Genomic DNA, 12,314 nt, shown 5'->3' on the forward strand with positions numbered 1-12,314 from the left:
TGACTCTTCTATCCACAGAATCCAAGAGTTCTCCAGCTGAGACTGAGCTGCCCCCCTCCACGCAGGTGAGCTCATGTTCTTGTCAAAGGGTCACGGCAGCAGCACCTAGTGTTAAGGGTTGTGGGCTGGCATCAGGCAGAAATTGGTTTAAATCCCAGCTCTGCCACTTACTAGAAACATGGCCACGGGCAACTTGCCTGTCCTTTTCACACCTCTGTAAAGCAGGGTAAGAGCAGTTCTCGTCCCGGGGATGTGGGCCATGGAAAGTGTGGAGCGGTGCCGGCCTAGCTCACTGAGCTGCTTTGTATCTGGTGCCTGCTGTTTCATCTCTGAACCTCTGGGCACAACTAACAGCTTAGCTTGTGACTCAGATTCAGTTTTTCTGAGCTCTTCCCCTATGGACTCCTGGTGTCATAATTTTCTGGAAAGAGGATTACTTCTGAAGCTGCTCAACAAATCCTTGAGTAATCCAATTTCCCATCCAACTACAACTCTTCTCCTGGTCCTTAATTCCCTAAATGCTAAGCTGGGAGGCTCAGCCACTCCTGGAGCTGGACAGCACAGGGAAGGAGCCTGGGGTCCTGCACCTTGGCTATATTGGATGCAGGACTGTCCAGGCACCAGTGGAAGCAGCTCCAGGGTGAAGCCCACGCCTGTGGGGCTGGAGCGTGGAGGGAACTGACACTGAGAACTTGCCACGCCGTGCTAGGCTCTGAGCCTGGCGTTTGCTAACTCATTTCATCCTTAGGATAACCAGGATTTGGGTGTCAGGATGGTTGTGCCTACAAGGGTGGAAAAGTGATGCCCATGTGGGTTAAGAAACTGGCCCAAGGTTACATAGCTAGTAAGTGGTGGATCCAAAGTTCTAGCCTGTGCTTTTCCTAGTAAGTGGTGGTATCCACGCCCTGGGACCGAACCCGTAATGCAACTGCTGCTTCAGGGTATCTATTGATTCTCCTCTGTGGAAGGTGCTGTGCCCTTAAGCTCCTGGTAGAGAGGCAGATGGGAAGAAATGCCCACCTTGTGTAGGCAAGCTGTTAGATACAAATAATAGTGCAAAAGTTGAGATTGACAGGTCAGACATGGAGAGGTCCATTAGATAGAGAAAGGAATGCCTTGGGTGGATCAGGCAGGGGGTTAAGGAGGAGGTGGCACCTGAGCTGGGTCCTGAATGATGGAGAAATCTGCAGAAACAGGCTTACAGTCAGGAATGTCTCTTTTAGGCACCTACTACTAATGAAGATAATGAAAATATTTTCTCCAAAGATTCTGCAAATGCAACAAGCCTCCCAGGTAAGGACTGGATATTTTTGTATTTCTGTGGCCTACGGGATGCAAAAGAACTTGTCTCTGCAGAAAGTCCTTTTCTTTTTGGAAATATGGGCAGAGGACCAGTCTGCTTATTGAAAAGGATCAATAGCAGAAATATTCTTTTTGTTTACTTTATACCTCCAAGTTTGATATTGTTAGCTATGATATAGTGAAGAAACCATAAGAAGGGTGGGATAAATCAGTAAAATACTTCACAATTGGCCCAGAATACAAATGAATGTGCTACCAACAAAATTATTGGAGTCTGAAATGGAATACACTTTGAGGAATGGAATAAATCTTTGCTTCGGAAACCCTTGGTTTCAATGGTTCTGATTCCCTATACCTGTGAGACCAGGAAAACTTAGTAACATTCTCATCAAGAAAGATCCCAGCCAAAAAAAGAAAGAAAAAAAGAAAGATCCCAGGTCCTGTGTTTTTTTTTACTATATGTATGGGACTCATGGGGTCCAGACTCTGGAGGCTCAGTAGCTGAGTAGATCCATCTGATGGCTCTTGGGCTTTCTGAGGAAGGCCTTGGCCTCCATACCTTTACCTGGGCAGATTCCTGCTGCACCTGATGCTGGATGCCCATGCTCTGTCATCCCAGTTGCAAAGCCCTGCCTAGTGCAGTGCACCTGGGGGGACCTACTAAACACCTGGGGCTAAGCTCTGCCTGCACAGCTGGGGACTCAGAGGGAATTGAACCCATCCCTGCTCTGCAGGAGTCTACCATCCAGGGGGCAGGCTCTGGTAAAGAGGAAAGTAGTAACTAACAGAGAGCAGAGTGTGAGACTGGACAAAAGAGAGCCAGAGATAAAGCAAAGTGGGATCTAGAGACTTGAGAGAACGTGTCCATTGGGGGAATCAGAGAAAGTTCATGGAGGAGGTGCCATTTGAAATGAGCCTTAAATGATATGGGTGGAATGGCAGGAGGTTGGGGCAGCAGTTCAGGGGCTGGCTGTGGAGGAAGGACCTTGGAGTCTTTTCCATCTCCTCTCACTGATGATCTATCTCATTCAGCCCCATGTCTTTAAAGACTGTCTATGGGCTCATGACTCCCAAACTTATAGCCCCATCTCTGACCTTTCCACTAAGATCCAGACTCGTATATCCAACTGCCTAGGTGACGTGTCCACCTGGATACCTACTAAACATCTCAAACTGAATGTGTCTAAAAGAGAATGCTTGATGCCTCCCCTCTTCTTCAACCCAAATCTGTTCTTGTCCTTCTTCCTCATCTCAGGAACTGACACCACATCTTCTGGGTTGCTGGGGCCAGGGAATTAGACATGCTTCCTCTTCTATCCCTCATCCCATGTCCAGTCCCTCAGCAGGTCCTGCCAATTGTATCTTGAGGCATGTCCAGGAGCTGACCACTTCTCATCTCCTCCACTGCCAACACCCGGTCCAGCCACTGCTGTCTTTCCTCCTGTAGGACTTTAGGAGCTGCCTGCTGGTCTGCTGGCTTTTAGTCTTAATCCCCAATAGACTTTTCCAGCCACCAGCCAGAATGATTCTTTTTTTAAAAAAATTATGTATTTTATTTATTATTTATTTTTGGCTGCGTTGGGTCTTCATTGCTGCGCGTGGGCTTTCTCTAGTTGCGGTGAGTGGGGCCTACTCTTCGTTGCGGTGCGTGGGCTTCAGTAGTTGTGGCTCGCAGGCTTCAGAGCGCAGGCTCAGTAGTTGTGGCGCACGGGCTTAGCTGCTCTGCGGCATGTGGGATCTTCCCGGACCAGAGTTCGAACCCATGTCCCCTGCATTGGCAGGTGGATTCTTAACCACTGCGCCACCAGGGAAGTCCCCAGAATGATTCTTAAAACACATATCCAAGCTCTCCTTGAGTCAACACCATCTTCTCTCCTGGAGTAAAAGCCAAAGACCTAAGAAAGGCCCTAGTCTCCATGGGTTCAGGCCCCCAATCTTAGACCTCGCCTCCTCCTTCCTCCCTCTCACCCACTCTGCCCTCCTCACCCTTCCACACATGCTCTACCTCATGGCCTTCGCGTCTGCTGCTTGCTCTGCCTTGGATGCTCTTCCCCCGACCTCCACTCGGCCAGCCCCTTCATCCAGGCCTCTGCTCAAATGCCCCCTCCTCAGGGAGGCCTTTCCCCACCACCCAATCTGACAGAACCCCCTACTGTCACTCTTCCTTTCTGTGCTTTGTTTTCCATCATTGCCCTTGTCACTGCAGACATCGTATTACATACGTATTTGACTGTCTCCCTTGATTAGAATGTAAGATCCAGGAAGCCAGGAGCCTTTCTGTCATCCAATTCTCTGTATCCCCAAGGCTTAGAACAAAGCCTGGCACACGATAGACACTCAATAAATATTTGTTGAATTAATGAAGGAACAAATACAAAAGGTGATGAAATATTAGTAAACGAGTCAGCCAAGCATACATGAAATGGCTGTCTCTGCCAAGAGACGTAGGACATACTAGGAGAGACCCGTCCTTGTGGTCAGTGCCCACTACCAGTTGGGGCTCAAGGCAAAGCCTGCATCCACTGGGCACTCGAAGTGATGACTGGTAGGTGACATCTTCATCAGCACTGGGTACTGTATGGGGCGGAAGGGCCTGAATCCCAAGTCCATGAGAATGCAAGTATCTGCATTTCCAGCAGGAGAGAATGATGCTAGACAGATGTACTCTCTGTCTAGTCCAGAGTCTCTCTCTGGCAGCCATGGGAAGGAGCTTTCTGTGGGAGGACGTGGCTGCTTGTGAAGCTAGTTTTTTTTTTTTTTTTTTTTGCGGTACGCGGGCCTCTCACTGCTGTGGCCTCTCCCGTTGCGGATCACAGGCTCCGGACGCGCAGGCTCAGCGGCCATGGCTCACGGGCCCAGCTGCTCCGCGGCATGTGGGATCTTCCCAGACTGGGGCATGAACCCGCGTCCCCTGCATCGGCAGGCGGACTCTCAACCACTGCGCCACCAGGGAAGCCCGTGAAACTAGTTTGTTCTTTTATTCATTCAGTGAAATATTGGTGAGCCTGCTTTGTTCAAGGCACCGCGCGAGCCGTTGGGAGCAGTTGGGAAAAAGACACATGTGGTCCCCGCTTTCAGGGAGCTCAGACTGGAGGGGGTGGAGTAACCAGGAAGGGCACGTAGCCAGCTTGGAGCAGGGTCACTTCTCAAAGGAAATGACATCACCTCATGTGAGACTCAAAGGTCCATGAGGGACTGGACAGCAAAGAGGTGCAGTGAAGGTGGACGAGCATTCTGGGGCAGAAGAGGACATGTGGGAAGAGCTCTGGGAGGAGAGGGAACATGGCATGAGGAAGATGGAATGAAGTTCATATGGTTGGGGCTTGAGTACCAAGTGGGGAGACAGGCAAGAGGTGACACCCCACTGGGGAAAACTGCACCTGAACACTTGATTTAAAGCACCTGAGTCTCCGTGGCATTGTCCTCGGTGGCGCTGCCGTCAATGAGGTCCCCCAAGCCTCTGTTTCTGGCACTCCCTCTGTGCCTTGTGGGGCAGGCTGAATGCCACTAGAAAAGCCACTTTGAAAGTGAGTGGGAGTCTGTGGCTGGCCACAGGCGCTCAGAAGCTCTGAGCTTGAGGTGTATCTCTTGCCAACTGGTGGAATCCTGGGGTCTGTCAGGTTGTGCTGGGGGTGACTCCTGTAGAGGTGGCTTTGGCCAGAAAACTGGCAAGCTCGTCAAGTGGCCTGTTGGTTAACGCAGAGCTGTTTCCTCCTACAGGGGTGAGGTTCTTTTGAGGTTTTGACAGCACCTGCTGAGTGGTTTTTTTCCCTTCTTTCCTTTGCTCCTCTCTTCCTCCTCCTCCTCTTCTTTCTCTTCCTTTTTTTTTTTTTTTCCCTAGTGCAAAATTCTACTTCGGTACCACTGCCCACCTTCCTGGTGGCTGGAGGAAGCCTGGCCTTTGGGACGCTCCTCTGTATTGGCATCGTCCTGAGGTGAGATGGGCCCGGGGGGTGGTCCTGTGGTGTTCTCATGTTTCTGATCTAGCTTTGCCAGGGCTAGGATGCTGACAATGGGTTGGAGAGCCATGAATGGATTCAAGGTATATATATATATATTTCTTTTGCAGTACGCGGGCCTCTCACTTTTGTGGCCTCTCCCGTTGCGGAGCACAGGCTCCGGACGCGCAGGCTCAGCGGCCACGGCTCACGGGCCCAGCCGTTCTGCGGCATGTGGGATCCTCCCGGACTGGGGCACGAACCCGTGTCCCCTGCATCGGCAGGTGGACTCTCAACCACTGCGCCACCAGGGAAGCCCCAAGGTATATTTTAGAGGTAGAATTGACAAGATTTGATGACAGCTCAGAAGAGAAGAATGGAAGAGAGGGAGGAGTCAAGTCTGACCCTCAAGTTTCTGGCTTAAGCAATTGGGCAGATGGTGGGTGTCGTCCATGAAGAATGGAAAACACTGGAGGTAGAACAACTGAGTGAAAAGTGACAATTACATGTTGGTGCCACTGGGGAAACCCCAAGTGAACAAGTTTTGGAGGTAATTCAGATCATTGGCAGCAGGCAGATGGTAGTTGGGGCCATGGGAGAGGATGGGGCCAACAACGTAACCTGTGGAATACAATTGAAAAATTGTGTAGAGGAGGCGATGAGAAAGGGGCCGAGAAGGAGTGGCCTGACAGGGAGGAGAAGAAGCAGGAAAACCTGGCTGTGAACACCAGAGGGAGAAGTGTGTGTTAGACACTGAAGAAACCCCTTAGGCTCTGGGATTGCAGTACGAACATGACCCTCCCTTTCCTCCAAGAGCCACATACTAAAATCAGTAAAATACCACGAGAGGAGCACCACACCAGGGGTATGTGCACAGGTAACTCTGAAGTGCCTAGCTAGACATTCTTGGAAATATTCCGTGTCTCCAAATAAGCAGACCTAGTGGATCACCTTTAAATGCCCTGTCCTAGTGCCCTCGTCTGGTGGTGATGAGGAAACACCACAGGTGAGGACTCGGTTGGCGCCCTGGTCACTGTAATGCCCATGCCCATTTCATCCGAGTCTCTCTCTCCATTTGGTCATTGGTTTTGTCATTCGTTCCCAAGCTTGCAGAGAGATCACGTAACAGTGCTCCCAATGAATGGGCAATAAAGAAAACTTGCTATGTTCATGATTTTACTGCAGGAACTGGTAATTTTGCATATGCTGAAGCCCTAAAGGAAATCAGGCTGGGCTCTGACTTTGGATGGTGGTTAATTACAATAATATAAGTAGAGGAGAAACTTCACTGTGTTTTTCCTGTCTCTTCCCTTGTGTGTAACTTTCAAGGACTCTACCTGGTGGTTGTGAGAGGTGGTCTTTGAGGGTGCTTGGGAAGGAGGGGTAAGACCTTGGCAGAGAGCTTTTCCACATGTTACAGCTCATTGGATTCTCACAGTGACCCTGAAATAGCTTGCCCACCGAGGTGGTCTGGGTTGGAAGATGAGCAAGATGACAACTCAAGCTGTGTTCGGGTTGTTTTGCTTTGATTTTCCAATGAAGTAGTGAGCAAGCTGTCTAAAGGGTGTGCAGAAGGTAAGGTTCCTTAAGAGTGGAGGTAACTCCTTGGAGGAACCAAGAACTCACTGCCTTTTATACCTTTGGGTCAGAGAGGGGCCATGGCAACTTTCTGAGGTCTTCCTACTGCCTTCTAAGGGATCCCTTGCCTCACCTCAGACACATACTTCTGTGTTCTCTTTCTATTTCTATATCATTAGGGCTTCAAAAGGCCTTTCTTATAACCTACCACAGACCCTATAGAGTAAATATTGTGATTTCTACTTGACAGATGAGGAAATGAAAGCTCAAAGAGGTGGAGTGATTACAGCTAGTAAGGGTAAGGCCAAGATTCAAACCCAAAGCTTGTGCTTTTTGGATAGGGCCTTACGGGTCATTTAGTCAAACTCTTTAATTTTACAAATGAGAAAACAGCCCTGAAAGGTAAGATGACTTGCCCAAGGACACACAACTTATTCATAGCAGAGACAGGCCTAGAACTTGTGTCCTGAGAGTCCCTGCCCACTGCACCAGCCTGCTGTCAGCTAAGAGGTGGGCCCAGTTGGTCCTATCAGTCCAGTGTTGGCCAGTGGCCCCACTAACAAGCAGCGCCATCTTTGTGTGCTGTTAACCCCTAAGAGAGAAGTGTTAGGCTGGGAATTGGCCACAGCGCTCATCACAGACTTAGCTTGCTAATGTGCTGATGGTGCTTGTACACTGGCTGGTTGCTACACAACCAGAGTCCCCGAAGGCACAGTGCCTTGTGCAGAGAACATATCAGTAATTTATTTCCTAGCCTGGTGAGTTTCCATTTTCTCTCATATAAGGCAAATTTATTTGGAAAGAGGCCAGTTATTTCAAGTAATGAAAAACTCCGCAACTCCCAAAGTCCCCCATGTCAAGACAAGAGTATAAATGTAGAGATGATGTGGGAGCCTGGGGTGCCAAAATGGTTGGGCCACTGTACAGTTGGGGTGGCCAGATTACAGTGGACAGAATGAGAGGCAGGTGGAGGAAATAAAGCCCGCCCACCTGTGACACCATCTTTTTATTTTTAGTACATTTATTTTGTGTCTCAAGCAAAGCATAGTATTTTTCTAAATATTTTTCCAGCAACATCAGTGACAATTTTTTAAAATTTAAATGTGCTGTTGAAAAAGGTGTGCCATCTTCTTAAGTGATGTTATAACTTACAGGGGCCAATTCTCCCCACCCTACTCCCTGAGCCCCACTGCTTCTCTCTCTTTATTTTATGCTATCAGGCACTGAGAAAATAGGATTCTCATAGCAGAGAATTGCTTTTCTGCACATTTATCGAGAATGGCTAACACTATTAGGTGAGGACTCCCTATATGTATGCCTATGATTTAAATCATTTTGTATTGAATGTATTGTCTCATTTCAATTTTTTTTTTTTTGGCGGCACTGCGGGATCTCAGTTCTGTGCCCCCTGCAGTGGAAGTGCAGAGTCTTAACCACTGGACCACCAGGGAAGTCCCTTATTTCAATATTTTAAAATCACACTTTCCCACTTCTATGGTTAAGGGATATCATAAGTGTTTTTTTTGTTTTTTGTTTTTTTTTTGCGGTACGCAGGCCTCTCACTGTTGTGGCCTCTCCCATTGCGGAGCACAGCCTCCGGACGCGCAGGCTCAGCGGCCATGGCTCACGGGCCCAGCCGCTCCGCGGCATGTGGGATCTTCCCGGACCAGGGCACGAATCCGTGTCCCCTGCATCGGTAGGTGGACTCTCAACCACTGCGCCACCAGGGAAGCTCTATAAGTGTTTTTAAAAAATTTCTTTTAGCTGCAGAACCTTTTCTTTAAGCAAAACATTACGAAGCCCAAGTATGTAAAATAGGTAAAAGGTGGCGGCTGAGGTGCAAATGAAGTCTGACAGCTCAGCTCTTTGTTCCTTCTACCCACCCTGCACCCTCTCCAGCCCCCAGGCCCTGCTAAGACCCCTTGCTCAGGGCGGGGCAGTGCCAAGTGTGGATATACCCCAGGCCCTGGGGTTTCAAAGGCCCCTTTGAGCTTAGTGATTTGCCGAAAAATCTCATTCACCTCAAAATTTTTCAAAAGAAGGAAGGCTCATCTTTCTCAGTTACCCATCCAATTGCTTTGGAAAAAAACTGAGGACAGAGACTGCTTTCCATGTTGGTTAGGTAACATCAATAGAGACATTAAAAAAATTGTGATACATGATTGCTAAAAATTGGTAATTTGCTAAACACTGACAAATAGGAAGAAGGGAGAAAAATGACACATTATGCAAAGACAGCCACTGTTAATTTTTAAAATGTAAATGTGATCGAAGTCTAACAAACATATAGGAAAGTGCAGATATCATAAGTGTACAGTGCCATGAATTTCCACAAAGTGAAGATACCCTTGCAATTGACACCCAGCTCATGAACACTTTATATTTAGATGAATTTCCTCTGAGTCTTTTTCCTCTGCATAGTTTCTTGTTTGTTTTTATGTAGCCATGATTATTCTGTCTCTACAGCTCTGAATCCTGCCTTTTAAATTTAGTATCAGTTATATAACATAAGCACTTCTTCCCATTATTACAAATTCTTTGTAAACCTCACTTTCATCACTCCTCCATTAGGTGGCTATAATACCCAAGATCACTTAACCAACTTCCTATTATTGGGTATTTGGGTTGTTGTTTTGCTTTTGTAAATAACACTGTGTTGAACATCTTTGTGCATAAAGCTTTTTCCGTAGCTATGCTCTTTCCTGAGGGTATATTCCCAGAAGTGGAATTCTTGGGTCAGAGGATCTGAATATTTTGAAATCCAGAGCATAATGACTCTATCCTCAGTTCTCTCATGAGGGAGGAGGATTCCACCCAGGGACCCAGCGTAGCTCCAGTAAGCACACCTGCTGTGTTCCCTTCCTGTGCAGTGCCTGAATGGCGAAGCCTAAGTCACATTCTGCAGATTGTTTATTCCATTTGGATAACAGGCTAAGAGCCAATGTCAGATTTGGAGCCAACTATCAATTATTTATCATAACAAGGACAGGAGTAGCCTGTCGATATAAAAAGAAACCTAAGGAAAATCCCCAAACCTTGTTTTTGACATTGGTTTCCCCTCTTCCCTTCCAGCCCTTCCTGGAGTAGCTGACATTTAGTAGAATTGAGGGAGACCACCTTGCTCCCACTTTGAGGTCAGTGGGCAGTAAGTTAATAGGCGACAAAGTGGGAAGCAGGAGGGGGAGATGAGCTGCCCCACCCGACAGAAGGTCCCCTTCAGGGAGGAGACCTGACTGTACCTTTGAAGATTGCTATCACCATCTCATCTTTCTCTGGGCTGTCAAGTGACTTTTCTCAGTTACTGAGCCCTGGCTTTGGGCCCAGAGTGGAGCAGGGTGAACGAAGCTATGATCAGAGAGATGTCTATCTCCTTCCTGTTTAACATTGACTTTCCTGTCAGATGAGTCACTTGTGCCCAAGTGGTGCCCACGGCCGAGTCTGAGAACGTGCCAGCACGGTGTGAGGGGACCCAGAGGTGTAAGGAGAATTGGGGACGCTGGGAATATTAGAAGCAAGAGGAGCAGGAGGGCTGCTGAGGGAGCAGCACAGCCTTTTCCCTGCTGTTAAAGGCGGCTGCAAATTCTCCACCTCTGGCCAGTGTTAATTTGACTGAGGGGCCCCTCTGGGTAGCCTCTGGAGCAGGACAAACTAAATTCTCAGTGCTGTAAAGGGACACTCAAAGCCACACTCTCAAAGCCTCAGTTTCCCCATTGGTAAACTGGACCCACAACACATACCTATTCTCTTGGAGTATTTTATTTATTTATTTATTTATTTTTGGCTGCGTTGGGTCTTCATTGCTGTGCGTGGGCTTTCTCTAGTTGCAGCAAGCGGGGACTACTCTTCGTTGTGGTGCGCAGACTTCTCATTGCGGTGGCTTCTCTTGTTGCAGAGCACGGGCTCTAGGCGTGTGGACTTCAGTAGCTGTGGCACGTAGGCTCAGTAGTTGTGGCTTGCGGGCTGTAGAGTGCAGGCTCAGTAGTTGTGGCACACAGGCATAGTTGCTCCACGGTATGTGGGATCTACCTGGAGCAGGGCTTGAACCCGTGTCCCCTGCATTGGCAAGCGGATTTTTAACCACTGCGCCACCAGGGAAGCCCTCTTGGGATATTTTTGATGACTCTTCAGAGGATTGTGTAACTCCTGGTAACAATAAACAGCCAATGAATAAATAGTTATCACTTCTTGGAGCTGAAACCCAGGAGTGCCAGGCCACCAGGGCAGCCAGCTGTTGGTGTTTTTCTCGTGGGTTTATCACAGAGGGAACTCAACATTTGCATGGTTTGTCTTTGTGTGTCTGTGTGAAGGTTCAAGAAGACGGGGAAGCTGCAGGCTCTGAAAGAAGGCAAGACAAGCGTGCACCCACCGTATTCTTTGGGACAGCTGGTCCCTGAGAGGCCCAAGCCCACCCCAGTGCTCGTGCCCCTCATCTCCCCGCCGGTGTCCCCCAGCAGCCTTGGGTCTGACAACACCTCGAGGACTAGCCGACCAGATGCCAGTGGCCCTCAGAGCCCTTATGACGTCAGCAACAGAGACTACTTCTTCCCCAGATAGCTGGCTGGCCGGGCAGCACCTGGCAGCCTGGGGTGTCAGGCCCCCTGGACTGTGTGGATGCTGAAGCACAAACTGACTTAGCAAAAGACGCTCCGCACTGCCATGCCAGCTCATCTCGGGTGCTCGGGGCCTCTGGCTTCACCTCTACAGAAGGGCCTCGCAGAAAGTTCTGTGCTGGGTGAAAAAAAGGTTTGCTGTGTCTGTTCAGAAGGAAGAGATGGTTGAGTTTTTGAACCACTCTTCCTCCAATGCCCTGCTTACAGGGCTTAGAGTGAACTCAGGCCCCCGTGAAGAGAGGGCTGTCAAGACTCTACCGGACACTCAGGTGGGCAGAGCTGGGTGGCTGCACAGGCCTCAGACTCCCCTCTGGGCTTGGTGTGGACAAGTTGCTGGCCTCCCGCGCACCCCGACCCACCTCCAGGAGCTGCACCCTCAGGCGGGTGGGATGAATGTCCAGCCAAAGACTCCCCAAGTCACTTATCTCTTGGCCCACCACACAGTTTCATCTTCTAGCTTCTTGAAGCCCAAGTGCCTTCGCAATTCAGTTTTTCTAGGCCTGAGATTGGCTTTTCTTAAACCGCTGTGGCTGGGGGAAAGTCTTACCTGCTTTTCTTCACTGAACAGCTGAGACGGGGGGTGATAGTATCTCAGGGCCTGATGGTTTGAAATGGAATTATAATTAGTTCCTCATTAGCATTTTTATAAATGTGAATGATAGTCCTGGGCACTTGCTGAATCCAGAAGCAACTGCACTGGCTCGATTTCCCTTTTTGGATCCCAGGACTTCAGGAAAGAAGCCGCGGGGAAGGAGGGGAGTGGTGGGGACAGGGTCTCCATGCTTGTCTGTCATAGCATTGCTGAGGGGGACAGTGGCCTCTGCAAACCACCATTCTCCATTCTCCCCCTCCCCTGGCCCTCCAAAATGAGAACTCGCATTAGGGA

The 12,314-nt window shown here is 49.0% G+C and overlaps 1 protein-coding gene across 1 annotated transcript in view; it reads left to right on the forward strand.

Annotated features, from left to right (window-relative positions):
- Positions 1 to 11,372, forward strand: part of IL6R (interleukin 6 receptor) — a gene marked incomplete at its 3' end in the record, with an annotated part of 46,839 nt that extends 35,467 nt beyond the window's left edge. Inside the window, exons 7-10 of the mRNA XM_079697407.1 lie at positions 19 to 65; positions 1,224 to 1,293; positions 5,144 to 5,237; positions 11,126 to 11,372. Coding sequence (XP_079553533.1) covers positions 19 to 65; positions 1,224 to 1,293; positions 5,144 to 5,237; positions 11,126 to 11,372 — 458 coding nt within the window. The remainder of the gene's footprint in view (positions 1 to 18; positions 66 to 1,223; positions 1,294 to 5,143; positions 5,238 to 11,125) is intronic.
- Between the last annotated feature and the right edge of the window lie 942 nt (positions 11,373 to 12,314).

The sequence above is a fragment of the Hyperoodon ampullatus genome, assembly GCF_949752795.1.
Source record: "Hyperoodon ampullatus genome assembly, chromosome: 2".
NCBI lineage: Eukaryota > Metazoa > Chordata > Mammalia > Artiodactyla > Ziphiidae > Hyperoodon > Hyperoodon ampullatus.